General features: G+C 40.6%; 3 protein-coding genes across 4 annotated transcripts; 1 reads left to right on the top strand and 2 right to left on the bottom strand.

Moving 5' to 3' along the window:
• The first annotated feature begins 1,189 nt into the window (after nucleotides 1-1,189).
• Nucleotides 1,190-7,550, top strand: fbxl5 (F-box and leucine-rich repeat protein 5). The gene is made up of 11 exons (XM_026345548.1): nucleotides 1,190-1,333; nucleotides 2,057-2,272; nucleotides 3,031-3,126; nucleotides 3,290-3,485; nucleotides 4,127-4,312; nucleotides 4,436-4,561; nucleotides 4,658-4,812; nucleotides 4,902-4,984; nucleotides 5,150-5,884; nucleotides 6,418-6,566; nucleotides 6,979-7,550. Exons 1-11 carry the CDS (start codon nucleotides 1,244-1,246, stop codon nucleotides 7,053-7,055), a joined length of 2,109 nt encoding a protein of 702 aa, XP_026201333.1. The 5' UTR covers nucleotides 1,190-1,243; the 3' UTR covers nucleotides 7,056-7,550.
• On the bottom strand, nucleotides 7,471-21,122 carry cc2d2a (coiled-coil and C2 domain containing 2A). Of its 2 annotated transcripts, XM_026345546.1 has the most exons (38): nucleotides 20,970-21,122; nucleotides 20,717-20,798; nucleotides 20,431-20,484; nucleotides 20,131-20,211; nucleotides 19,884-20,016; nucleotides 19,703-19,788; nucleotides 19,438-19,539; nucleotides 19,275-19,355; nucleotides 19,008-19,190; nucleotides 18,542-18,701; nucleotides 18,299-18,435; nucleotides 18,073-18,204; nucleotides 16,582-16,791; nucleotides 16,365-16,471; nucleotides 16,107-16,247; nucleotides 15,820-15,976; nucleotides 15,389-15,657; nucleotides 15,065-15,242; nucleotides 14,823-14,976; nucleotides 14,506-14,653; nucleotides 13,826-13,964; nucleotides 13,538-13,741; nucleotides 13,330-13,422; nucleotides 13,148-13,239; nucleotides 11,912-12,079; nucleotides 11,767-11,824; nucleotides 11,546-11,655; nucleotides 11,225-11,321; nucleotides 11,024-11,122; nucleotides 10,761-10,937; nucleotides 10,183-10,386; nucleotides 10,006-10,095; nucleotides 9,804-9,917; nucleotides 9,582-9,716; nucleotides 9,378-9,500; nucleotides 9,234-9,292; nucleotides 8,968-9,145; nucleotides 7,471-8,808 (listed from the first exon to the last, which is right to left on the bottom strand). In XM_026345546.1, the coding sequence occupies exons 3-38, from the start codon at nucleotides 20,434-20,436 to the stop codon at nucleotides 8,623-8,625; spliced, it is 4,791 nt and encodes a 1,596-aa protein (XP_026201331.1). In that variant the 5' UTR covers nucleotides 20,437-20,484; nucleotides 20,717-20,798; nucleotides 20,970-21,122; the 3' UTR covers nucleotides 7,471-8,622. The 2 variants fall into 2 exon arrangements, with proteins under 2 accessions (XP_026201331.1, XP_026201330.1); XM_026345545.1 differs by lacking the exons at nucleotides 20,431-20,484; nucleotides 20,717-20,798; nucleotides 20,970-21,122 and having other exon boundaries at nucleotides 20,131-20,418.
• A 361-nt stretch (nucleotides 21,123-21,483) lies between these two features.
• LOC113152593 (complement C1q tumor necrosis factor-related protein 7) lies at nucleotides 21,484-25,655 on the bottom strand. Its single transcript, XM_026345940.1, has 3 exons — nucleotides 25,465-25,655; nucleotides 23,507-23,743; nucleotides 21,484-22,313 (listed from the first exon to the last, which is right to left on the bottom strand). The coding sequence occupies exons 1-3, from the start codon at nucleotides 25,484-25,486 to the stop codon at nucleotides 21,685-21,687; spliced, it is 888 nt and encodes a 295-aa protein (XP_026201725.1). The 5' UTR covers nucleotides 25,487-25,655; the 3' UTR covers nucleotides 21,484-21,684.
• Between the last annotated feature and the right edge of the window lie 1,572 nt (nucleotides 25,656-27,227).

Here is a 27,227-nt window from a genome sequence, read left to right as displayed (position 1 = left end):
TGAGCAGGCTCTTTTTATTCTCAAACTGGATCAAAACTACAAGAGGAACCGATCTAAGTGACTTTGAAAGAGGGTTAATGGCAGGGTTTTAGTTGTTACTAACGTGATGTGTATATATCTGAAATGATGGAGAGCAACTCTTCATCAGGTGACAGAGAATGTGGTCAGACTGTCAGCAACAATTATGCATCTTTATAAACACCCATAGAGAGATATTATGGTATGGTCGCAGTGCATAACCCCTCCATTACAAAGATGAATGCACATCTAAGAGTTGAATGGTGCAAAAACCAACGCAGTACAGTGCATCTACATAGATGGAAAAAAGTAATCTGTAAGTAAGATGATTCATCGTTCACCATATCCTCAACAACGAGGCAGCTTATGGTGTACACCGAATGAGCGGTACAGGTCTGAAAGTTGAGCCCTCTGGTGAAGGGGTTCTATGAGATTATTATGTGGGCAGCATTTTGCTGGCTGGTTTGGCTCCACTTGTCGTCTTACAGCATATCAAAACAAAGTTGTTTCCGATCCACCTTTATCCTGTGATCAAACATATTTATTCTAATGGGAGAAGATTGCTCAGTTTGAATATGATTGAATTAATCATTTGCTGTGGCCTTCACACCTTCACAGTCACCAGATCTCAACCCAGCTAAACGCCTATGGGAGATTTTTGATTAGCATAGACAGTGCTCTCCACCATTACCACTAAAACAACAAATGAGGGCGTATCTTTTGGAACAATGTTGTTCAGTCCATGAATGGAAAATGGGACCCTTGGCACTGACAAAAGAACAACACCCCAAGACAGAGTTTCCTTTTGGTCATTTTAAGTCTATTTGTGGTAATTTTGTGTGTGCATCTCTTTTCTGTAGTTTGAGGTTGTTGTTCATCACTTTAACTTAGTTTTGCATCTTTTCGTGGTTGTTGTAAATCATTTTCTCTCTTATTGGGATAATTTGTATCTCTTTGCAGTTATTTTGCGTCTTTTAACTGAACACATTAGAAGAGGACACAGATTGATGGTCCTTATGAAACCATGTGTAAATACAAACATGTTTTCCACGTTGACTGATCTGGAGGTGCCCATCCAGTGGAGTTACCCTGGCTTTTGCATCATACTTAACGCAGCTCCTTGTGTAACATCTTGCACCGGGCCGCCGTGTCCGCGGCTGGCCACGCCCCCTCTTTGATCATCTCGCCCTCTGCAGCTCATGACGCACTGACCGAGCTCCCGTCTATGAACATGGCTCCGTTTCCAGACGAGGTGGATGTTTTTACTGGGCCGCACTGGCGAATGAAGCAGCTGGTGGGCCTGTACTGCGAAAAGGTGTGTATGAGCGGGCGTCGGTCGATACCTAGAGGTTTTAAATGTGTACACACATATGACGGTATGTGGGGGGACGGACGAGTGAAGGCCAGCTAGCGTGCTAGCTAAGCTAACGTGTGTGCAAGTTAACGTTATAGCAGCCAGGATTGAGTCCAGTGAATCGGGCTGTGTCACAACAACTCACAGTTTGGAGGTAGGAACGTACAAATAGTGTCTCTCTGAGGTGTTTACTTAACTGTTAGTCAACACTCACCAACGTGTGTTACGGCTGGTCTTGACAAACCCTGAGTCTGAGTCAGCTACGGCTTCCTCTCTGATATATTTAGCTTAACTAACTAAGACAGCTTGTTACACAGCATTATTGAGCGCCGCAGCGCAGTCCCCAATGTTTCCACAAACTGTGTAACACTGAATTTACTGTGTGCTATATGTTAGATTAACGTTACGTCTCAGATAAGCTCATTTAGCCTCACTAGCTGGTGCTCAGTGGGTGTGCTAACGTGAGCTACGTGTTTCGGTGTACAGCCGTAATGTTGTCCCAGACTGGCTCTGCCACACCACAGCTGCTGTCCCGGATTACGTATGCGTTAGAGACTGCTAATTATTGTGAACTAATGCTACCTGCAGTGGTGCTAATGATTGTCTTTATCACACGGACCTCAGTTCAAACACGAATGCATTACATTCTGCACTGAGTCGCCGTTTTTGTTTGTTTTTTCACAGCTGTCACAAACCAACTTCTCCAACAACAATGATTTCCGCTCCTTCCTTCAGTCATTGTGCGCCACCTTCAAGGAGTTCAAGATGCACGAACAGATCGAGAATGAGTACATCATCGGCCTTTTGCAGCAGCGTTGCTGCACTGTGTACAATGTGCACTCTGACAACAAACTCTCCGAGATGTTGTCTCTCTTTGAAAAAGGGCTGCATAATGTTAAGGTAAACGTGCCCATATGCAAATGTTTTATGTAATGCTTTACCGTCATGCCATGGTTCTAGATTTTCCTTTTAGTTCACTTAGTTTAGTACAACTAGACTTTATGTCTAAAATCATACATTTGCACAGCTCAGCTGATGCTCAGTGGTGGAATATCACCCTGTTATTAGATCAGCTGTTATTTTAGCCACGAAGATATTTCTGTGCCAGCAGCAACATCAGATTTGTTCTTTTTGATAGAAAATCATACTGTATTTGCTTTTTAAATGTAGAGTTGTTTAGATTAAATGGAGGCTATACATTGTAATATTTGTGACCAAATTGTGGAATGACTTTAACCAAGCTTTTGTCAAAATGGGGTGGAGTTATAGATTGATATTTTATTTAGTAAGAAAGAAGGTCACATACAAAAGGAGGTGGAGGAATTGTATAACAGAGGCAGGATTGTTTTTGTGATCTGCTTACCAGCAGACAACAGTTATTGTTCTCTCTCAAGCCTTGGGCAAACCAAAAAATGTCCTTCTCAGACGGCTGCAGTTGTGTAAATTTTAACTTCCGTTCTGTCGCGGTCAGGAACATTCTGTTGCTCCAAGATCCTGCCCTCTGTCCTGAGAGAAATGTTTGCTCTGAGATAAATAATGCTGTGTTGCGATTTTGTAATTAAAGACATGGAGATCCTGAACCACATTTATTATGAATTAAGATTCCCCATGTTTTTTTAAATACACTGTATGAATTAATAATTTCTATTTGTTTTTAGAGTGAATATGAGCAGCTTAACTATGCGCAGCAGCTGAAGGAGAGACTAGAGGCTTTCACACAGGACTTTCTGCCCCACATGAAGGAAGAAGAAGAGGTATGAGATGTACACATGGATCAATCTTTTAATTAATTGATTTCTAAAAAGAACGGGCAAGACTAAATAGTGCTCATAAACACTCAGGGTAAAAGCTGCTTATTTAAAGTTGTGTGAATTGTTTTGCACCTGGCTGTTTATAAACTAAGGTGATTCATTACAGGTGTTTCAGCCCATGCTAATGCAGTACTTCACCTATGATGAACTCAAGGACATCAAGAAACAGGTGATAGCACAACACTGCAGCCAACAACAACTGGACTGTGCTGCTGAGGTGCTGAAAGGCTTCAGGTTGTGGAGTCAGGCAGAAGAGCTGCAAAAGGCCTTTAAATATTCCGATCACGAGAAGACAGATTATGGTTAGTAAGCCTAATCACAAATGTTGAAACAATTGGGTGTGTAGCCTGTAAAGATTTGTGTCGTGCAGAAATTCCTGCGTTAGTCATACATAACTGAGGTGTTTGGCTGATGAATGGCTTGTTCTCCAAGTACGTTTGCGTACAGCAGGCCCCAAAGAAGAACATTTGTATATTTTTGAAATGGTAATTGTTGTTAAAACAAACAGAACATATTGAAAATAGCTAATTGATTATAAATGCAAAAATTAGCAGTCAGTCTCCTGTAAGAGTTGGACAAGAGCTTGAATTTAAAGATTCAGAAACATTTTGACTTGTCATAACAGTTACTAATGATGCTGTAAATGATCTATTTAAGTATCTCAGTGCAGCGTGACAGTGAGCCTACATTCACAACACTGAAAACGTGAGAGCCAGATAAAGCTCAGCCACTTTATTTTCCTTATTACACTTTCACTTTTACTCCTGTCAGATGTCAAAATGTGTTTCTTTGGACAAGGTCTGTGCATCAGAAGTGCTATATTTGACTATTTAAACCATTTGCTTCATTAAATCTCTAAGTAAATGTCTAATATTCATAAAAGGCACAACTCAGAATTTCAGCATTTGCGTCACAAGCAAATCTGGTTTGTTCTCTTCCTCAGAATTGGAAAAGAAACGGGATTCTTCAACCCACATCTCCCAGCTTCCTACAGAAATAATGCTGCGGCTGTTCCGTTATTTGGGGCCTGAAGATTTGTGTCGCTGCAGCCAAGTGTGCAGCTCTTGGTCAGAGCTAGCCAAGACGGGCTCTCTGTGGAAGCACCTTTACCCTGTGCGCTGGGCCAGAGGTACAAAAATGTGTTGTTTGCTAAATTGTCCATTGGTTCAATTTTGAATATTTAATTTGACAATCATGAAAATAGGCAGTGCACCCCTGATAAAGGTTTGTGTCTCTAATCCTCTGTTCTAAGGCGATTATTACTGTGGTCCCCCTGGAGATATAGACCAGGAACCAGATGAGGAGTGGGTGAAGAGTCGGCAGAACGAGGGTCGAGCATATCAGGAATGGGACGAGGATGCTGATGTTGATGAGTCTGGTGAGGGTTTGTCTTATTTTAAGAGAGACGCAAATAAATGTGCTGTTGCTAGTTTTAAAGGAGTTCTTCGTAGAATAAGCATTTGTTTGTGTTTAGATATGTTGAGCCACTTAGATGGGTCACTGGCAATTAGCACTGTGCAGCGAGAGAAGAGGCTTCTGAACGGGATGATTCAGAACCTTCTGCCAGTTGTTGGTCCTTCTGTCAAGTCCATTGTTCTGGCATACAGTTCTACAGTTTCAAGTAAAATGGTAAGCCCTTTAAAGTCGTTGACACGCTACTCATACTTAGACTACTTATACTTGTGAAAATTAATTTTGCTCATATATTTGTCTTTCAGGTGCGCCAGATCCTTAGTCTCTGCCCCAATATTGCTCACTTGGACCTGACCCAGACTGATGTGACAGATTTTGCATTTGACAGGTAAAGTTTAAAATGAATTACTGAAATAGCATGAAATGTTTTCTGATTAATTTTAGTAGTTAGCTGTAGTTAAAAAGATTATGTACCTGTTCAACGGTTTATTAAGATTAGTTTGCTTGGTGCATTACAGTGTTTCTCATCACAATGTTATTGTCCTGTGTCTAGTTGGTCATCTCTTGGAGGTTGTCTCTCTCTGGAGCACCTGGATTTGTCAGGCTGTGAGAAGATCACTGATCACACCTTAAGGAAACTAACTGTGGGGCTGGGCAACCTTACATCTTTCCACTGCTTTGACAAAAGCTCAGAGCGATGTGCCAAGCTTCTTAAAAGTTCCCCACTGCCCATCACACTTATGGATGAGAGAAACCTACGCGCTGTGCGTCGGAAGCAGCAGGCCATCATTTTCAAACAAGGGACAGGCAGTTGGGGCGCTGCCTGCACGCCTACACAAGTGTGGGTTCTGGACACATCTGACCTTGCTGATATAGAAGATGCTGCAGAGTGGAGCCGTCGTGGTGGGATGTCTCTTCCTCACACAGAAAGCTTTGTAGAGACTCAGCTTGTGGGAGATACGTGCTGTTGCAGGAGGAGCAGGAGGCGGAGGCACAGGACTGGCTCGAATGCCTCTTATTTGCATCAGCAGTATGCCATGTCTGGGGAAATGTATTGTGGTCACTCCAGCTGCTGCACGAGTGACCTGGCCCTCAGGACCTTTACTGGGCCCCATTGCGAATCAGGCGCCACCAGAAGCACAGCTGCAGAAAGTCGGACTAAATGTGCTTCATTTGGTGGCCTGCAGTGTCTGGAGACTGAAAACAGGACTGACCAGTCAAAGGCAAAACGCTCACTGAGGTTTCTCAGTCTCTCTGGATGTTATCAAGTCACTGATTTGGGCTTGAGGTAAAGATCATGCACTGCTGTTTTTCAGACTAGGCTGAAAGAAAACCTTTTTGTACTTGAAATATTTTAATATAAACCTGGGTTTACATTGGTGACTGAGTCATCTGTCATCACCTTTAAAATGCCACAACATTCTGTAGTTTCAGAGCAACATTTAGTGGTAAGTGCCCTGCACAGTAGATGGTGTAATAACTTGAAGGAGTTGTCGTCATTTGCAGAAACACACCGCCACCTATTCTGCTAGAGTCCTCCTGCGTACAACCCTGCATATGTACGCAGTTGGGTGAGGTCAAGTGCGAGAGTAAAAGTTCAGTAAATGAAAAAGGAGAAGTAGAAAAGCAGATGTGCTCATCAGGTTATGTGGCACCTGATATTACCCTAATTCAATTATTATGGGGAGAAAGGCTTTGTCCTTTACAGTTGTTACCGTCAACAGCACTGTCATTATTAGGCTAATACTGGATTACCGGTCTTCACCTTGGCACACGTTGTTGGAAGTGTAATGAGGCTGCATTGCACTGCGTTTGTTTCAGGGCTCTTTCTCAGCTTGGTGGGCTTCCTGTCCTGGAGCATCTCAACCTGTCAGGCTGCCTCTTCATCACTGAGGTGGGGCTGCAGGAGCTGGTGTCAGCTTGTCCTTCCCTCAATGATGAACACTTCTATTACTGCGACAACATCAACGGTAACACAAGCGAAACTGTTTAAGGGGCCTTTTTTCTCCTCTGAAACTTAAATTCACATACGCTCATGATCTAGTAAGGTGAAAAAAGCCTGGGTGTTAATGTTTAACTGTATACAAACATGTCACAGAGATTATAAATTATTTGTGAGTAGACCTATGACAATGTGTTGCAACTGTAACAAACATCACTAACCCCACTCACATAGCCTGTCCTAGTGTAAGTAACCAATGCTGCTGAGGTGAAAGGTAAGTAGACTTTACAGTAGCTAGTATGATGACTTCATTGGTTACTATCTAAGCTTTATGTCATAAATGATTACAAATACTGGAGCGTGATGGATAAAAGGCTGTGTATCCCCTGTTCCTTGGCATGCAGTTCAGTAGATGACCACAGTGTGGTGTTTTTCTCCAGGTCCTCATGCAGACACGGCCAGCGGCTGCCAGAACCTGCAGTGTGGCTTCAGAGCCTGCTGTCGCTCAGGAGAGTGATCCTGCCGAGCAACGCTTTCCCAAAATGTCACGACTCCTTTTTATTGCACTTTATCCTGGGAATATAATTTGCTGTATTTTGTGTCAGTTAAATAATGTTTCTAGATGAAACTGTAATTTTGCTCCTGTTTTCAATTTCAATTTCCATCTATATTAAATGTAAACAATCCTTTAGAAAAGAAAGGGGCTGATAAAGGATTGAAATTGAGTCTGTGAATGTATGTCATGGTTCCTTTTGCTTTGGTTTTGAAAATGTAAACTAGAGAAACATGAACACAAAGTCCAAACTTAGTGTTTAGTGTTGTGAAACATTTCTTTTTCCACTAAAACTATACAGACTTAGTTATGCTGCCTTGTCCCCTTGATTGGTTGACACATTTATTATCAGCTTAGTGAAAACTGACTTTTTTTTTCCTTTTTTTTTTTTTTTTTACCTTAAAAACTTTGTCATTTAATGAAGAGAGAGATGTGAAAATAAAATGGGAGTTAACTAAATATTGCCTCCCTCTAATGTGAGTGTTGAACAGGTGTCATGTTTAAGGGTTCGTATCTACATGTATGCTAATGAGCCAAAATATTTTGATCGCTAATACTGTAAAAGAGGCAAATAATGTAGATTATCTAACTAGATATTGAACAACCAGTGGTGTCTGAAGCACGTTTTCAGCCTGTATTATAGAGGTTTATAGGCCTGTGTCTGTAACAGCTGCTGCTTTGTCAAGATGTAGTCTAGTTTGTGTCCCATCCCTTGCTCTCATACGCAGAGGAGTATAAAGTACAGAAACGCAGTACTCAAGTATAAGTGCAAGTACTATATCCAGAAAAATACTCCAAGTAGTAGAGTAAACTTAAATGTGAAGATTGTGGAAGGAAAAACAGCATTCGGTAAAGGTGGAATTGATCTTAACCTCCTAACATAGTGACAGGACCTTGATCCATAAAAAAAATCATTTTATTAATATATAATGAGTTTCTTAAGTATTTAATCCTGCAAAAAGTAACTACAGTAGTTACTAATGAAATATATGTAGTGAATGGAGTAAAAGTACATCATGTTAATAAGGATAAAAATAAAAGTAAACTTACTCTGGTAAAGTGCAAGTACAGCAAAATTGTACTCAAGTTACTACCTCATGAGCAAATTCTGTTTCACTGTGAAAGTCAGTTTCAGAGGCTGAATATTCTAAGGTACAGCAGCCATCTACGGAAACTCCAACAAGGGCATCCAAGGGGAGAGACTCTGAATTAAGCTCTCATCCTTTGGAAACTGTGTGATGAAATAAAATAAAACTAAATAAAAAGTAACTTCAAAAACTGTTCTGGTAAACCAACCCTGAAGATCATTCAGAGATGTGGGAAACATTTCCACATTTCAAGGTTACCATTGGTTCCACACATGTATACATTTACAATACAATAGCTCTGCAAGATTGTTGTGAAGGTAAATTTGTTTTATCAAGACTTTCCTGATACACATTATATACATGTGACAGACTGTACAACAGTGTGCTGAACAATTCCATAAAGTCTTTAGCTTCAGAGTGAGATGAGATGAATATCTCTTATATCATGTGCGGACAAGTGAGGCCAGGTAGACCCACACAGACAGGACATTATTAGGGTAGGGGTGCACATACACAGCCAGAGCAAACTCCACATTTGATGTCTGAATGTTGTGAACTCCGGTACTGTACACTGCCTCTATGATGGGCCGAATGTCTGAGAATGGCAGATGGATGGGGAATCCTGAAATCTGAAAACAAAGAACTGCCTATTAGTGGTAATTAATAACAGGCAGAGCAGAGCTGCACTGCCACTGAAATGACATATTGTATTAATGACCGATTATGTCATAGTGTTCAATGACTCAACTTGGTAGCTGTTTTTACAGTCACACCCATTTCAGGCTTACCCTGTTGTCTCCCAGCAGGCTCTGCAACTCATGGCGGTGCCCCTCAGCCACGTCGTGTCCCCCGCTCATCTCCAGCTTGGGCAGGAATTGTTTCAGAGTGGTGGTGCAGTAGCGGTTCCAGCGGGTCGGGTGACGAGGGCGCCACTCCATAATCTTCTCCTTCAGGATCTTCTCAATTCTGTGGAGAGTGACACGTGTTGTGGCTAATGTGTAAAAAAAAAAAAAACTCAACATGACACAGTTGTAAGTCATCAGCTGTGACTTGCCTGTCCTGAAGCTGTGCTGCAGCTGCTTTGTCAACGTGTCGATATACCAGCTCCTCTGGCTAAAGATAATTAAATATAGTAGAACAATTAATGACATTACCAGGCAACATAAGCTAAGATTATACATTAATGGTGAAGGCTCACCTGTACACTAGACAGCCCAGGGTGGGGAAACGATCGGGAAAAAAAGGGCTTCCACAAATTGGCTTTTGTGATGTCAAAGGACACCCTCGCTGGTGTGGTGTTTTCTTGAATATTGAGCCACACCTAGAAAAGCAGAAAAGGGAAATAATTAAAGAAGAAGAGTGAAGCATAACATTGTTGAATTAATTTAACATCCTCACTCACATTGTCAGCATTGACCAGGCAACCAACTGTTTGCAGTGGGCAGAAGGAGTCATACTGGCCATAGTACTGACCACTGCTAGGATTCCAAATCAGGTAGCGGCTCTGCTCATAGGTCAGGACATATGCTGTGGGTCCCTAAGAAATAAAGGATGAGAAAGCTTAGTGCTTATTCTAAAGGCCTGACTTTTTATGCTAATGTGGGAGAAAATAATCATTACCCACCTCTGGTATAGCAGTGCCAATTATAAGCCAGGCTTTCTTGCCCATAGACAGAAAGTAGTTGCACAATAGTACAGCATGTTCTTCTTCATCCCCTGCTAGGAGCGTGAGGAATTGCTATGAACAAGGAGAGGAAACACAACATATTATTAAACTGCTTCTCGCTGTTCTTTGAATCACAATACTTCAGAGAAGGCTCACTCACATCACAGGTGCTCCACAGGTCGCAGGCACCAGAAAACGAAACTCTGTCCGGCAGAGACGGGATGAGCGAGACAAACCGGGCAACCAGGGCCTGTGTTGGAGTAAAGGATGTCGATGCAAATAAATAACAAATATGGGGAACTGAGCATCTTTCAACATTCAGGTAAATCACACTGACCATGGTTTCCTGGGGGTTGTTGGGGAAGGCATCCAGTAACTCCTGTGGGGGGTTAAGTGGTCGAATGTAACGTGTAATGAAGACTGTCTTCCCATTAAGGTCTATGACGGTGGTAACACATGGTCGGTTTGGGTAGCGCTGTGCTGCAAACCTCTCATATTCCTCTGACGTCAGCAGTAAATGCTCCTCTTCTTGGCTGTCAAACTAGATAAAAGAAGTCCAAATGTAACTGCAGAGTAATACTGAAAGTCAGCTCTACACAAATTAATTGCTATGGCGTGGAATGTTCTAATGCACCGTTACCTTCATTTCCCTTATCTAGTACATGCAGCAAAACAAGCACAGAGAAACAACACAAAATAATAACAGACATGAGAGAAAAATAATATACTCGAACGCTCAAACTGCGTGTTGTTTATACACTGGTTGCAGGCAAACATGAAAATAATATGGAAAAATAAATTTGATGTAAAGACATGAACAGAGTTAAACTAGCACACAGCGGTGGAGAAAAACAAAACAAGAAAACAAAAACAGATACAATCCATCCTTGAGTTCTGCACTTGGACATGACTTACCTTCTCCCTAATGGTATCTCCAGGCACCAGCTGAGGCTCAATAGTGATGAACAGTGTGATAAATGCTCCACTGCTAAGGTTCCGCAAAAAATCATAATCACCATTTGAGCCATAGGTCCGTTCATTACTGTACCCTAGCAGCACTGGTGGTGTATTCACCTTGAAGGTACCATCAATCTGCCAGATAAAAAAAAAAACAAGAAGATATCAGCCAAAGCGCTTTTTCATAAATAAGTTAATGAATGCACAATAAGGACCCTTACCTTGGACTGAGAATAAATGGTGCTAAAAGGAATCTTGACAGAGCCCAACCAGTGCTTCTCCACTCGGGTGTGTATTGATTTCCCTCGGTCTTTGTCATTCTGGCGTTATATTAGGAAGCAAAGAAAATATAATACAATCGGAGGAACATACCCTGATGTGAGTCATGTGAGCGAGGTGAGAGAAAAAGAGGTTTTACTTACCACTCCAGTTTCATAAACCACCTCATCAAATAAGTTAATGAAAACTTCATCTTTGATGGACTGCAAGCTGGCAGTGCTGTAGTCACCGTTTGGAGCACTGTGGAAAAGGAGGGGGAAGAAGAAGCAGAAGAAATTCCAGTTTAAAGTGTTATTACACCTGTAGTACTGTCTCCAAATCACATTAATATTGCAGTTATTTAAAGCTGGTAACTTTGATTCAATATTTTTGTCTGAGGCAGTCAAAAATATATACTGCATCTAAACACACTCATGTCACAGCATACAGTACAAAACCTAAGCCGTGAATAGTCAGCTGTGTACCTGAAGGGCAGCTGCAGCTCCTCATTCCAACATGGGTTTGGTCCATCAGCCGTTGTTGTTTGAAGTACTGTGCGCTGGAAAGAAACCTCCACAAATGGTTTCACTGGGACCTGCATCACACAAAGAACAAACACACAAGAACACGTCTATAATATTATCATCAGTGCTAACAGAGAGCTATCTGCTAATCGACTCCAAAGTATCATTGAGGTGTATTGTACCTGGCTTAGGAGCCAATCAGAGCCCTGGATAGCACTTTGAGATGACTGTCCTGGTTTACTGAAATAAATACATTACAACAAAGTTTGATAAATGTGTTTTAATACCATTCTATTGTGACACATACCAGATGCACAGAATACTCACTTGCCCTGAGGTCTGCGAATGGGGATGTTGTAGGCCCGGATGATGTTGATCAGCAGCTTGATGTCTCCATCAGACAGATTTTGAGCTGTCACCTTCTTTCGTTCTTTCCTCTGAGGTTTCAGGGGCCGTTTGGGTTCAGCCAGCTTGAAAAGGTTTAGTCCCAGAATCCTATTTGTCACAACAAACACCTTGTAAACTTAAATAAGACCTTATGCAATAACCAATCATTACTGTTCATTGACAAAAAGGGACGGGACTGTTAATATTCATTTTCATTCACTGACACTGGTTAATTCTATTTACAAATGCAATAATACCCTAACAGGATGCAAACAATTGTCAATCTAGTAGTCTATTCCAGTATTCAGTGCCAATGTTTGTGTGCCTTCAGTGCTACTTTATTGATGCTAACATTTACCAATGAATGTTAAACTTTAAATAAATAGCTAATTTAATTTATAGCTTAAGAGTTGATGGTCACTACTATGTTTACATTCAGGGTTCCAACACAAGAAACAAACGATGGGGGGAAAACAAAGAAACAAAGTCTAAGCACATACCCAGCACCCGCACCACTGTTAAATGCATAGCAGAAGAACAGGAGAAAAAAAATGAAACAGAAAAGAAAGATAACATTGACTTTCAATAACAAAAAAGCGATACACCCAATAGCGTGACTGGCTGTAGATGTACATCAGTATAAATCTGTGCTAAAGTCACTAAAGACTGAAACAATATCTTATTGTTATCATGTCCATATGTTGTGAGACCTGCTCTAAAAACACTCCCTTGAACATTTCCAGAGAGCAGTATCATCCAGCCAGGGGAATGCAGTGTTGAGCACAGGATCAAATAAACCAAAAAGCAGCATTGGGCCAAGAAACATACTGACATCAGCCTGAGGTTTGTACAGGCTGTCATTCTTTCTGATAGGCTAATTTGGCTGTTGATTTTACAGTTTAAGGTAATCCAATTTGTCAGACCTTTACTTCACAACTGAAGCAAAGAGTTCAAGCACTCTTTGTAATTGTTCAGTTGTTTTTTGACAAGAGGAGTAAGCACGGGGCACACAGACACGTTGAATTACAATAGAGGAAGTAGCATTTGTGACTCAGAAGAAAGATGTATTCTTATTGTAACACTTAACATGCATAACACAAACAGAAAATAATGTCAGCTGTGAAGGACAGGATACTCGCTGTTGAGCCAGTGAATAATGCCTGGGGGTGTATTTACCCAATACTTGGGATCTCCTCCTCTATCACCAAGTCAGATAGGAGGTAGTGATGCTTGGCAAGAAGAAATCTGTTCATGACTGATTCTCGGATCTGTAGGAAAATGTCAACGTGTACTACACTTAGTGCTGTTTTGCTAAACATTACAGTAAAAGCATGTTTGTATCATATGCATCTGCTCACCTTCTGGACATATTTAGCCACTAAAGCCCTGTGTGAATCCAGATGTTCTTTGGTGTCAATTATATCTCCTTCCTTTAGTCTCTTCTCATAGTCCTGAAAATCATTTTTTAACCAAATAAAAAAATAAACATCCTCACAAAGAGCCAATGCTAATTGCTCTATATCCATTATTTTCTGGAACATAAAACAATACAATTGTAATTCTGACCTGAAACACCTTATCTGTGACTTCCCTTTCCAAAGCAGGAACACTCTTGTAATTTCTGAACTCTGCAACTTCTTGGTTCCTGAGCCTGAGCAGGCGGAATCTTCTGGACCTATCCAATTCTTCATCAGTCACAAAGTTAAACTCCTCCTGCAGCTGTTCTAGACGGAAGTAGTCTGGAGCTGTCACCTCTCCACTACTGGCCACCTGGTGAACCACGAATCATTTTCATTATAAAAACTGCTGCTAGATTATTCTTGCTTGTTGACAGCACTGTATCTTGCTACCAACCTTTAGCAGCTGCATGATGGAAGCATTTTTTGGATCATTGGGGTCCAGGCGTGACTGTGTGGCCCACTCCCCAATTTTCTTCATATCATACAGTCCAGATGCCCCAATCGAAGTAACGGCATCCAGACGGTCCAAGCCACTAGAAGAATCAAACAGGGACCACCAAAATGATTGTCATTGGGTAGACTATTAACCAGATTAGTTACTGACAGGCTTAAAGGGTCAAACAGGCATGATGACATATTTTAGCCCAAAAACTACTGACTGCAAACACTGCATATTACTAAGGACTATAAATATATTCATTTATTTACGTAACTTGCTGAGACTTGAACCTTACTTCAGATAGATGCATTCAGGTGGTTGTAGGAAATTAGGTGTTTGATGTTGATGTTTTACCAACATTAATTTATGAGTAACTTCGGGATGAATGAAAAAGAAAAAAAAATTCTCATTTGCAATGAACTCTAAATATAGCAGATTTTTCAGAAACTATACTTGCACAACTCTGGCACAAAATGAAGCTTCTATTATTCTTATCACACTGCCAAGTGAAACCGCTGGTTGCTTGGAACACATTTTGCTTTGGAAAATGTTGCAGTGATGAAAACCATACAGGACGTGTAGCTGCTTGCGCTAAAACACGCAAAATCACAATACTATCCTCTAAGTCATACTACCTGTGTATGCCACCAGGTTGTTGAGAGATAGGAGGGGAGAGTGGTACATCATCTTCTCCAATCCCCCAAGATACACAGCACGACAGCTTCCCAGAGGTCAACAGGGTCTGTTTGTTACTGCCATCAGCCTCGAAGGAGAGGGGTACATCTGATGAGGCATATGGAGAGGATGAGAGATAGATAAGGAGCAGGAGTACAGTGACTGACAAAGGTGAAATGACTATATGATGTCACACAGAAATACATTACTGAAGTGGGACCATATTTTTGGTTGAGAGTGTTTTAGATCTGAGCTGGTGTAATTTGAAGTCATTTACCACTTCCAACTCCCTCGTGGTCAAACATTACTCTCTGGTTGCTGCTAAACTCAAATTCCTCCACAAGGCCGCTACCTGTCAAGACTGAGGGTTCTGGCACTGGAACAAACACTTGAGCTAAGAGGGAACACGATGATCCAATCTCCTCAAATACCTGCACATACACAGTATTCATGCAGAAATGGTATTAAAGATGCAGTTCATGTAGCTACCCATCAAGAAGAAATGTTTCTGTACTGTACCTGCAAACTGATGCTTTGGGGACAGTTCACTATCTTTAGGTTGAAAATCTGTCCAAAGTGCACTCTGAAATCTGTGTTCAGGGAGCGGCTGTCGGTTCGAGAAACTTCTTTGCCATTGTATAGGATCTTGACGAAAAGAGAGCGCCTTGCGACATCCTCTCTTCGAGCTATTTCTGCCCTAGAACAAGGAGTGAATAAAAGTGATGATAAACGTGCACAGTACCATAGTGACAATGCATTCCATCTGTGAAAGTCTGTTATCTTCTATCGTTTAAAGTACTTTTCATCAGTGAACTCAAACTTTGTCTTTGTGCCTGCTCATACCTGGGGCAGAGTTCACTGGCAGTGATGTTTCCTGATGCAGACAGCTCAGGGATCAGGAAGGACTCTCCTGGTTTCCTGCGTATCCTGATTGCTTTCTCTCGGACTCGCTGCTCTATAGAGTCAAAGTCCGGCTTCTCGGGAGGCTCTGGCTTTGTAGGGCCTTCTTCAGTCCCTTCTGACTCACTCACCTCCTGGTCTTCATCATCGCCTTCTGTGTCTTCCTGTCCCTGGCCTTTCTTTTTCTTTTTTCTCTTCTTCTTAATGGTTTTCTGAATGAACATAATGCACATGTATGTTTGCTATGTTTGTTCTATATATACATGATAGATTTCTGTCCTTATTCACAACCAGAATTTTTACTTTTTTCCACTGATGTTATTGTTTGTGTTTGTAGTATGCAGTATGATGCTCCCTTAAGCTGACTAAGGTACCTGCTTCCTTCTCCAAAGCTTCCACTCCTCCAGCTGTTTCTTATACTCAGTCAGCTTTCTTTGGTATTCCTCCTCACTCTCAGCCTCCAATTCCACAATCTCTGCCAAGATTTCATCTTCATACTCCTGCTCATCTGATGCTCGGTCTACATTTTCTCTGGATCAAGTGTGGACAATATAGCACAGGAATCCGTGAACACTTGGTTAGCAAGATAACAGAAACATTTCCTAGAAATATTTGTTAGTGGCTGTGAATATAGCAATTGGGCTTTATTTGGATAGATCACCTTCTCAGGTAGAGCTTGTACGGTGTGTTGGTGAACTTCTGGAACTCTCTCAGGGCCTTGATCTCCTTCCACACTTTAACTATGTTCTTTAGCAGAGTCCTGTCTTTCTCCTGCTCACTGTCTCGGAGCTGCCGAGTGTTCCTATACAATTCCAGGGAAAAACATGAAGCAGAGAAGTTGCTTGTCATCGTGACAAGGGTACAATACACAACTCTAGGCGGATCAGGACATGGATTAGAGACAATCTGGGGAACTCACCGAACCTCCAGACTGTACTCCGATATCCTCTTCTGCATTGCCTGTGTGAGGCTTTGCCCACCATGGATTTCAAGCATATTCCGCAGTGCACGCCTCAATCCATTCAACTACAGCAGAAAGAAAAAAACATGCATACTAAGTGTTGTATATACTGCATGTGGAAAGACATTTCTGTCATAGCATTGCTATGCAGACACAGTTGACTGGTGTAGTTTACCTTGTCAGTGAGGTGGCCTGTAAGGTTATTGTGCCGCCTGGTGAGATACTGATCGTACAGCTGAGCTAAACGGGCCCCCAGGACATGTTCACGACTGAACAGTGGATGATGGGAGAATATCAGCCCAGAGACATCAACATCAAGCTGGTAGTCTCCCTCTGGGTCTGCTGCACCAGAAAAGTACAAATTTGCGTACTGGGACTTCAGTGCCTGGGAGATAGAAAAACATTATTTATGATTCAACGCTCTGGACGATAATAACCACTATGATATATACTCAGCGCAGGTGCTTTGCTTGCATTTGTCTAACTGCAGTATGTGGGCAAGCTTAAATGAAGCATGAAATAGTTGGCAAGATTAATAGCTCAAACAGGGAAAGTTAATGAAAAGTCATGCATGACAACAACACAACATAACATAAACACCCACAATGAACTACAATGAATGCTGTGTACTGATCACACATGACAGTTGTGCCTGTCTCCAGAATGAAAGAGGTCTTTGATGATGCACATTTTGTTTCCCTATTCAGAAACAGTCAACTAGGGAACCAGATGTGTCCACTACTTTGGATCTATCTAAACTGTTTATTCAGAGTCAACATGTGACATACAGCATTTCTCATATTCTAGCTGTATAGCCAGTCCTGGCATTACAAAATCTGAAATTAGAGAATAATGTCTGAATGTTTCTGGTAACATCTGGATGCAGATTGGCCATGGAATTTCATTATACTTACACACAAAATGTTGTTTTCTGGACTGTTGATTGGACAAGCACATTGAAGGCAAAACCCGGTGTTTTTGTATGTCATTGACATTTTCCCCTATTGTCTAATACTAGTCATCAGTGACAAATGAGCGAACAAACGAAGAGAGTCCAGAGGCTTCACAGACCCAAATTAATAGGACATTTTGTTTTTATTGGAAAATCAAACTATGTTTTGCACATTAAAGAAGGCACAGCCATTTCCCCCTACACAGATTTGTTAAAAACTAAACTAAATCTAATGAAATTAAAGTATAACTTGGTTGGTTGTGATTGGGACTTTTTCTGTACATCCAAACTGTCTCTTTTTTGTCTTTAGTTTAGTGCAATGTTTTCTATCTTTACTTGTGATTTAATACATAAAAGGCAAAACTATTAATGAATTTTTAAAAGTAATTTCTTACAGTTTGTATTGGTTTTAATGCCCACCGGATACATGTTGAGTTTTAATATAGATGTATTTTATCTGTAGAGAGATCCTATCACAGATGTGCCAGCCTCCACCTCTGCACTATTCCCTCTTAACACAGGCCCCCTCGTCCCTATTCCTTTGTTCCAAATGTCAAACCGCCCTTTAGATTTTTTTTTCAAAATGGCAGGGCAGTTAAAGAACTCTCAAATCTGAGGGTGTCACAGTACTTTCAGTGTATGAATGTGCACAGTGCTTGTCTAGCAAATTAATGGAGGGGTGGAAGTGAGAGTCACAGTGGGTGAGTGTCTGACCTTCTTGTACACAGTTTGTAGTGCGGGGTCCAGATCCTCCTCCATGTGCAGGAGAGGGGGTCTGGTAGAAGATTCCTTAATGGGGTTAGGCAGAGCTATGATCCTGCCATCATCACCAAACCACTTCTTTCCCTTAACAAATAAAACTCAAATGTAATTTGAAGATTTGAAGAGATTTAAAATTTGAAGAACCCAACTGAATGGCTCAATACATTGATAACCTTACCTCCTCCATTTTTAAAATGCGATTCTCCAGAATATTCTCATTGGTCAGGGATACAGGGGGCCTCTCTCCTACATACAGACCCTCATCCTCCAGATAACGAGGCTTCATGTTTTCAGGCAATTTAACAGATGTTGGAACTGTGAAAATTATTCATAAACAGTGCATAAACAGAGTAAAATATTAAATCTGTTATAACAGCAGTTGAAAGTTGTGGATGTGATGTAGACAGAAATTATTTAATACCTGGTCGGAAACTTGGTGTAAAGATAATCTCACTTTCTTGCTGTATACGTTTTCGGTACCCAATATACTCTGCCTTCTTCACTTCCAGGAAGTCCTGGGACGATTGTTCAATGCCAAACAAATTGTTTTCTGCATCTTGCACAAGAGGAGCATCTTCACTCTAAGGCAAGATGAAGTATAGTCTATGAGGCATTTGCAAACTGCTTTGTCATATGCTGCAACTGCAGCTATACAGTAGAGCATGTAAAACTCATGATGCACACATTGAGTTGATTGAGGGTTGAAAATTACAGTGAATAACTCTGGAACTAAGCTCAAAATCCTGAGTTTTATATTAGGAACTAGAAAACAAATGGAAAAGTCTAATATACAGTCAACCTTTTTCATACAATTTAACTAATATTATTGTTATACTATGATATTATTAATGTATGTATATAGTTTTACTACTATATTATTATCTTACTTGGTCTTCATTTCCACCATCTTCCTGCTCTTCAGCTTCATCCCCTGCATCTTCATCTCTGTCCTCCTGAGCTATTTTTCCCTGTTTTTTGTTAATCCTTTCAATACCCTCCTGTGGATCTGGCTCAAAGTTGAATGTAAAGAAATTGTATGCCTCTTCAGCTGTTGGTAGCCCATTTTCTGTCTGAATTTGCAAAAAATACACAAATAAATACACAAATAATAAAATACAATGATTATAAAATGACTGTGGTATGTTAAGCTTTACTCTTCTTGCTGCTTCGCGGAATTTGACCCTGGTGCTGAGAGTCAGGGGGATATCATGTCTTCCAGGTCTATCTGGATCAACCTGTAAAACACTGGGCTTAAACCTCCACTGTTGCATTGTATTACATGAGTACAACCTTGGTTAGATTGAAGTAGATGCTCACCTCTCTGTCAAACCTTGTCACGGTATCTCTGTCTCTGAGGCTCTTCAGGCGACTGGCTGGCTCAAGAGAGGCCTCCTCCCGATGAAGGCTCTCACCTCTGGACTGGAATATGAGAGTGCATAAATTATACAATACATACATGTAATGTATACATCATCACTTTTCATCAGGACTGTCAATTAGACATTGTTACCAAACAAACTGAGTCTGGAGAAAAATATCATCTCAATTCTTTTGAAAACCTAGGAAAAGCTCATTTGGTTACCTTGGCTGCTCTCAGCTTCTCTTTCAGCTGCTGTGTCAGAATAGCATCTAAATTCTGAGTGCCAGGAGTTTGCTGAATTCTTGAAACTGATGATGAAAAGCACATCATAAAGCAATCATAAAATGAAACATCCAAAATTAATAGAAAGAAATGCTGATTTAATAAAGACATGGACACCAACCTCTCTGAGAACCAGTTGGAGGTCTTGATGAAACCACTGGTTGAACCTCATCTCCACTCTGCGGCTGAACTGTTGATATCTCTTCCACATCATCATTCTCATGGGACTCCTGAGCTGAAGACTGTTCAAGCAGCTAACATATGCCAAGAAATCATTAATGTTCCTAACATTACTGTTAGAGCTGAAAAGTGGATACAATTCAAAAATCAGGCAAGGTGAACTTAGAGGGTGTCAAAGGAAGAGGTACCTTTTTCTTCCGCTTCTGTCTCTGGGCCTTTAATGTGCGTTTCAGTGTCTCTCCTGGATCTTCCTCGCTGCTTTGAGGTTCCTGGTGTAGCACAGATATACAGTTAAAACAGCATGACTGTACACACAATCTCGATGTGCATCCACACTGCCATTTAGCTAGTATAATATGCATATACAGCTGTAGAATCTAGTATATAGTGAAGCTAAAAGCGTGTTCATTGGCAGAAGGAAGAGAGTGGAGAGATGCGTGTTGAGCAGGACACACAGGAGAACACTACAGCCTACAACACACACCAACCTTCATTTTACTTTGTCGTTTCTCCTCATTCAACTTGCCAGGTGGGACCAGAGCCTATCGAGTATAATTGACGTTATATTTACTAAACCGTTAGCAGCTCTTATCATTGTTTTAATGTGTTTTATGTCTGAGGTGAGCAGCTCGTCCAGGTCATGTTTAGTGTCGTCAAAGAGGGTTCCTGTTTATTTTATGGTGAGCCCTCTATGGCTACAATCAATCCACAGAAACTAAGAGAAATAGTTATCTGTAATAACATTCAATTGAGTCATATTTTGTCTAACTTTACCTGAACGTCGTCTTCATTTTTGTTTTTTACCAAAGTTTCGTGCAAAGCGCGTCCTTTCCTTCGCAGTTTTTCTCCGATGTCACTAGAACAGAAAGAGGAGTCCCCTCATTTGAAAATACAGCTAACGTTGGAGAAACCTTAGCTTAGCTACATAGCTAAAACCTGCATCACAAGAGATAGCCTAACTTAGAGCTACGTTAAAATATGGGGTTCTGGTAAAGACAAAAACCAATAAGGGAAAAACTAACGTTACCTTGAAGACGCCAGGATGACGATGATACTTATCTCTCTTTATTTGTTCTAGTGTATGTTTCCCTGCACTCGTATCGTAACGTTATATTTTCTGAGCAAATAATTTTCTCCAACATTTAGTACATCAGCGCCGCCATGGCTGCCTAGTAACCACATAAACTACTTCTCGACCTACCTTGAGTACAGGCGCCGGGGCTGCCAAACTGCTGTCGCCAGTTTTCAATTTCCATTCGTCGAACGGTTGTCAATCAAATTGCTAGTGACGTATGAACCCACCCACTAAGGAGGCCGATAAGGTACAAATGTAAAACTCAAGCTGGAATTCTCTGCGCGGTCTGTGGGTTTTTAATGTCTTACTACACTAATAAAAATATTATGGCTTTATACCCGTTTTGTCTTTTTATCCTGCTTTCTGCAATAGATATGTCTCACTCATGTTTCAATTTTGCCTCTGTGAAAAAAATCAAGCCAAGCTTTACCTTTAACGTTTATTTCAGTTGTTTTTCTGACTCCCACATAATTCAGGTTAATCAGAAACATTCAAGCTTTATCAAATGCTATACTTTCAGTATAAATCAGTAGATAACTCTCTATAGTAATAATATAATTAGCAGTACAAACACGTGTACAAAAATATAGCTTAACCATAGCATATGCATAGTACAACTATCATAAGAAAGTGACCAGCAGTTTTTGTTTTTTGGGTTTTGCAGGTTCTATGCATAATCTTCTGCCAGTGTGTCAAAGTAGTTTGTGTCAGCATAGAGCAGGAAGCCAGAGAACAAGCTGTCAGCCCAGCCTGGGTCTGCAAACAAGCCATTCTGGTCATTGTAGAAAATCTCCAGCCACACCTCATCCTCTGGGTTCAGGTACATCACAGTAGACCCAGATGCCACGTCATGGTTCCCCGTGTTGGCATCGAAGGTTTTTATACGATACTGACCATTCTGCACCAGACCAATAGCCAGATGTTTGTTGGCCAGTGTAATGTCATAGGAGAAATAATAAATGCCTGGGTATGCACAAATGAACTTGCCCGTCTCTTTGTTGTAGTGTCCGCCCTCATTAAACAGGACTTTGTTGAATTTGATAGGGGTGTACTCTGCAGGGTAGCTGCTGGTGATCCCCACGGAGAAGGCAGATTTAGGCAGTAGGCTGCCACATTTACAGATTCCGGCAGTTCCACGTGACCCTCGTTCGCCCTTGTCCCCTTTCTCTCCATCGAGTCCTGGTGGACCAGATGGGCCCACATCTCCATTGTCTCCAGTAGGTCCTCGTTTTCCTGCAGGGCCACGGTCACCTCGTTCTCCAATTTTACCTGTTGGGCCAACCCTGCCCTTAAACCCTGAAACAAAAAAAATGTTTGCAACACAATTTATGTGCTATCATTGATAGAATGATTGCTTTTTCATTTGTCATCTGCCAAACAATCCGGTCTCTATTCTGCAATTGTCTTATACGTCAATCAGTGGAAACACAACTCTCCACCCAGTGTTATGAAGTCACCATTGGAACACAGCCACATGATATTTGAACAGCAGGGTTTTGGCATGATTCATTAAACAGGCTTATATGCAGTTGACTACATCCACATGGTAAATATCCTGGAGCTAGTCGCTTGTGCAATGGGCTATTCTGAATGTGTAGATTCACATTCAGGTGAGAGTGTGTGTTTGAATTCCTGTTTCCACACATAATGGAAAACATAGGTGCATGACAAGTATTAATTACTGACAGATTTACAGTGGTTCAGACTGCACAGATGATGTCAGTACAGTATTTCTGTGAATGAAGAGAACAGCTGCAGTCCCTCCAAATACTTTCCAGCTTTGCCAGCTTTGCCAACATAAAATATTTCACATCTAAATAATGTAAACAAGAAGTGAAATCTTTAACAAGCCCTGAACAACCATGACAAACTATTTGCAATGTGGGAAGCTCAGGAAAACTCAAAGATTACAAGAGAATTTGATTTAGATTTTTAGTTTTAAGTAGCAGCAGTTTTTGAGCATTGCATCAAATATTTTCAATTCAAGGTTCATTTACTACTTTTAACTTTCTTTTGTTGCATTTATGCTTTTATGGACAGTAGAATGACAGGAAATGAGAGAGTAGACAGTCGACCACATGTAACAAAGATCTTAGGCTTATCTCAATCTGGGGGGGACAGTTATTATAAAGTTATTCCCTTAGGTTATGAAACACTTACGTATAGAACAAGAGGCAGATTTTTTCAATGCTTTTTATGAAAATCTATGATTGCAAGCACAGTCCCCACTTGCTCTATAGTGATGATAAAGATGGTCACGTTAGTGTCAATGGCCTGAGGCAAACAGTTTGTCTGACATTTCATTTTCTAACCATGACAGTATATTTTTTCTATGGAACTCATCATTCCTTCTTGTCTTTGCCACCTCCCACTTATCTGCCACTTGTCAGATGAGAAAACCTTCCTGTGCCATCTCTCTTCTTGCACAGACTGGTAGCATTTGAATATCGCCACACATGAACTGATGCTATATCTGTTTCATATTATACCTGGGTCTCCCTTTTCTCCCTTTTCACCCTTCCTGCCATCTCTGCCATCTCTTCCCGGGATACCCACATTCCCATCTGCTCCTGGGGCCCCACTGGGACCAGGTTTGCCAGGCAGTCCGGGCGACCCAGGGACGCTGCAGATCAGACGCGGCGCTCCTTTCAACTTGGTCTCAAACAGCTGTCCAAAAACACAGTGGCACAGGCAGACTACTCCCATCAACACCCACATCTTCAAATCTGCAAGTGTAAGACAACAGAGTTTAAAGAACATTATTACCTGAAATGGTGGGTCATCATCACTTCTCTAAGAAAGGGTAAAGTGCTGCCTGACTATAACTGAGAACCTGTTATCAGTTTTAACAGTGCTATAAAAAACTCCCATTGGTGTTGTCATAGGCCTAGACAGTTAAAAACCATATTAGTTAATCAAATTTGTGATCAAGCACAGCATGAGGCCAGATGCGATTCTTTTAATAAGAAGCAATTGCCATTTGACTGTCTCACACGTTGATGTTCTCATCCACCACAGAATTGCATGTGAGAGACCTCAAACGAAACCTTTGTCTCTGTTCCAAGCCTCCATTTTTGCCAAAACATTCCCATGTTCTGACATAACATCCAGCAGAATTTCTGTCAAGGGGAACCTGATCATAAAGCAATGGCAATGGGGCAGACACATTACATTATACATTAATGCTGCACAGAACACAGAGACATGATCTCATCACGCATCGCTCAGTTTCACTAACAGAAAAAAACCATGAGATCAAAAGTTGTAAGACTGATGACGATGATGATCCAGCAGCAGTAAATCTAATCTGGCAACTGCTTGGCTGTTGGATAACAAACAGTCCATGATTATGTGTATCTCATAGACACAGATGCTTGTTCTTTCCATCTTTGCCCATGTGGGTGTGAGAATATGAGTTTTGCTTCTGCTCTCTGGCCGGCTGTCTCTGGTTGGTGGGGGCGTCGGAACATGTGTGTCAGGTTTACTGTCTTTAAAACAAAGTGTCCTTTTTACTGCAGCGTGTTCTACTCCATCATTACACCCCAGCACATAAGACTAAGTATGTGCGTATTATGAGACGATGACCCCTAAACACTTGCACACTCCACACTCCACACTACACAAATAAGCCGAGTCGTCAGCATAGCATGTTTTTGATTTTGAGGGCAATGGAGTGGTCACGGAGCCAGTGTGAGGTCCTGTGAGACACAAACCCCGCCCGCCTCTGCAGCAATGATGTCAGCATTAGTAAAAGAGCTATCGCTAAAGAAATGACCCCTTTTTGTGCACACAGCTGCATGTGCATGAAGATATTAAGTAGACACACATTCATCTATCACATTGTAAGCTGTACTGATGTTAAAATGTACAAATGCCTTTTAATGAATTATTGGATTGCAATCACTTTTGTAAACATTCTGTATATAATATATATATATATATATATATATATATATATATATATATATATATATATATATATATATATATATATATATATATATATTGTAGTATTTGGCACTGATAATCTCTCTTTGAACAATTCTAATGTTTTTACATTAGAATTGCATTACATAATAATCAGTCCCCTGATTATTACTGAAGTGGTTCACTAGAAAGGTGATAAGAACAAATTGTCTGTTAGTTTCTTTTACCATGTTCTGTATATCTGGATATATACAGTATGTATTTACACACACGCAGTGACCATACATGTGGGAATCACCGTGCACGCAAAGGCCAACACACAAAGATATGTATTTGTGAAGTCATTCAAGGTGTTTGCAGGAAATTCTGATTAAAAAAAATCTTTTTTTTCTCTTTTATCTTCTTTAAAGATAGGCAACATTTGCATGACGTTAGTGCTTCTGGGTAATATTCTGAATGAAGGATGTTCAGTGATAGTCTACAAACAGTGCAGGCAGAGGTATGTAACCAGTGTTCTTACCCCACAGTTGGCAGCTGTTCATCCCCAGTCCTGATCAAAATTCTCCCAGCTGAGCGTCTCTGTCCTATCTCCTCAGATTCCAGCCTTTTTGATGATTTGAGTCTTCGGTCAACATGTTACTCGCCTTTTTTTGCCTCCTCAGACGTCTGCATGCAGAGTTCAGCTGCTTTTGCTGCTTACAGCGTCTTGTAGTGCAGCAGCAGGAGCAGCCTGGACTCTATCCAACCCTCCCCCTTTTAGCCGCCCTCCTCTTATCCACTCCCTTCTCTTTGCTTCATAAACTTCTCAAGGCAAACAGCTATCATCCAGAACCAACTCCATTACGCCATGGGTGAAAACTGCCTCAGAGTGATGCAGCCAGTGTACAGATTAATAGCCAGGATTTTGTGGAAGAAATCTGTTTTTCTGTGAAAAAGTCAGATTAATAAATATCAGAGGTCATTTATGTCATGTAGAGCTCAGTGTTATGTTCTTATTCTGACACTCATCCCTAGATGGTGCTAAATTCGATGTTTTCAGTTCTACCTGGACTCTTTCTTTACCACCAATCTAATCTAATCACCTCTACCTTTACTTTATAACATGGCTGTTTATTCCAATCATATTATTCTTAAGATTATGAAGTTGTTGATTAATCTTTCTAATCTACTCTGTAATATCCTTTCAGTGATATTCAAGTTCAACGTCTCTGCTACATGGAATCTTTTTTAAATCTTTTCTTTTGTACATTATTAGATCATTTGATTTATTTGGGCTTCAGAGTTATTTAATGAAATGATCCAAGCTTTTTTAAAGGTTCATGGCTTTCAACTACACATCTGGAACATGATAAGAGGTCCCAGCTATTAGACGACACTTTTCTGTCAAAAGTCACAAGACAAAGAGGTTATGAGTCACTGCTTTATATTTAAAAGTGAACTCCACTGATTGTACACGTCAGCTTACAGTTTTATACACATACTGTATGAAATTGGAGAAGCTGTGATTCAGTTAGAAAACTACTGGTTTGAAAGTCAGAGAGTTACAAAGACCCGAGCTTAGACAGTCCTCCTATGTGTTGAGGCTAGCAGCTTGATGAGAACATCATCAGGTATTGGCATAAAACACCCAAAACATATTGCAAACATAGTATTGAAACAGCAACTTGAAACTAAAACATGAGAATTAATTTAGTGGAGTATAGAAAATATCCTGTAAATATTAAGTTTTTATCTTTTTTTTTTTTTGACATGCTTATGCCATGCCATGACCTGAAGCAGAGACTCTTTGCCCCACACGAGGAGGCTGCATATCTATGAAATGAGGAGAAAGAGGAAATACATGCAGCAGCAGCAGCCATTTTGTGTCCAAACAGAATGGGTCTTTATTCAGGAAGTGAAAGGGGGAAAAAAAAAAAGATTGTAATCAACACCCCATTTAAATACAAAACCAAAAATAAAAATAAACACAATATTCATTTTTGCATATCAAAGAACCATTCCATTATAATTACAATCCACACACACTTCATAAACCACTTTTGTGAAACTATACACAAAGTGTGATTTAGAAATGATTCACTTTAACAATAAAATTACAAATATTTAGCTTTAAAAATAACGACACTCAAAATAAAATCTTAGCAATTAGCATCTTAAAATTATAGTGTACTTCCACATAAAAATACAAAATAATACCAGTGACATTGAAATTTGAAAAATTATTCCAAGAATTCGGATACTATTAAATGAAATAAAAAGTGGGATAAAACAAGATGAAATGAA

The sequence above is a fragment of the Anabas testudineus genome, chromosome 4 (genome assembly GCF_900324465.2).
Source record: "Anabas testudineus chromosome 4, fAnaTes1.2, whole genome shotgun sequence".
NCBI lineage: Eukaryota > Metazoa > Chordata > Actinopteri > Anabantiformes > Anabantidae > Anabas > Anabas testudineus.
Note: the sequence above shows the minus strand (reverse complement) of the source record. Positions and strands in the feature narration are given on the sequence as shown.

Coding starts and splice junctions, on each gene's coding strand:
- fbxl5 (XM_026345548.1), top strand. CDS start 1,244: ATGAACATGGCTCCGTTTCCAGACGAGGTGGATGTTTTTACTGGGCCG. Junction 3,486..4,126: donor TCACGAGAAGACAGATTATG/GTTAGTAAGCCT, acceptor TCTCTTCCTCAG/AATTGGAAAAGAAACGGGAT. Junction 6,567..6,978: donor TTACTGCGACAACATCAACG/GTAACACAAGCG, acceptor GTTTTTCTCCAG/GTCCTCATGCAGACACGGCC.
- cc2d2a (XM_026345545.1), bottom strand. CDS start 20,304: ATGCATATTATACTAGCTAAATGGCAGTGTGGATGCACATCGAGATTG. Junction 13,423..13,537: donor TCACAGATAAGGTGTTTCAG/GTCAGAATTACA, acceptor AATGATTTTCAG/GACTATGAGAAGAGACTAAA. Junction 11,656..11,766: donor CTGATTGGCTCCTAAGCCAG/GTACAATACACC, acceptor TGTGTGATGCAG/GTCCCAGTGAAACCATTTGT.
- LOC113152593 (XM_026345940.1), bottom strand. CDS start 25,486: ATGAACAGCTGCCAACTGTGGG. Junction 23,744..25,464: donor GAACAGCTGCCAACTGTGGG/GTAAGAACACTG, acceptor TTACACTTGCAG/ATTTGAAGATGTGGGTGTTG. Junction 22,314..23,506: donor GGGAGAAAAGGGAGACCCAG/GTATAATATGAA, acceptor TTTTTGTTTCAG/GGTTTAAGGGCAGGGTTGGC.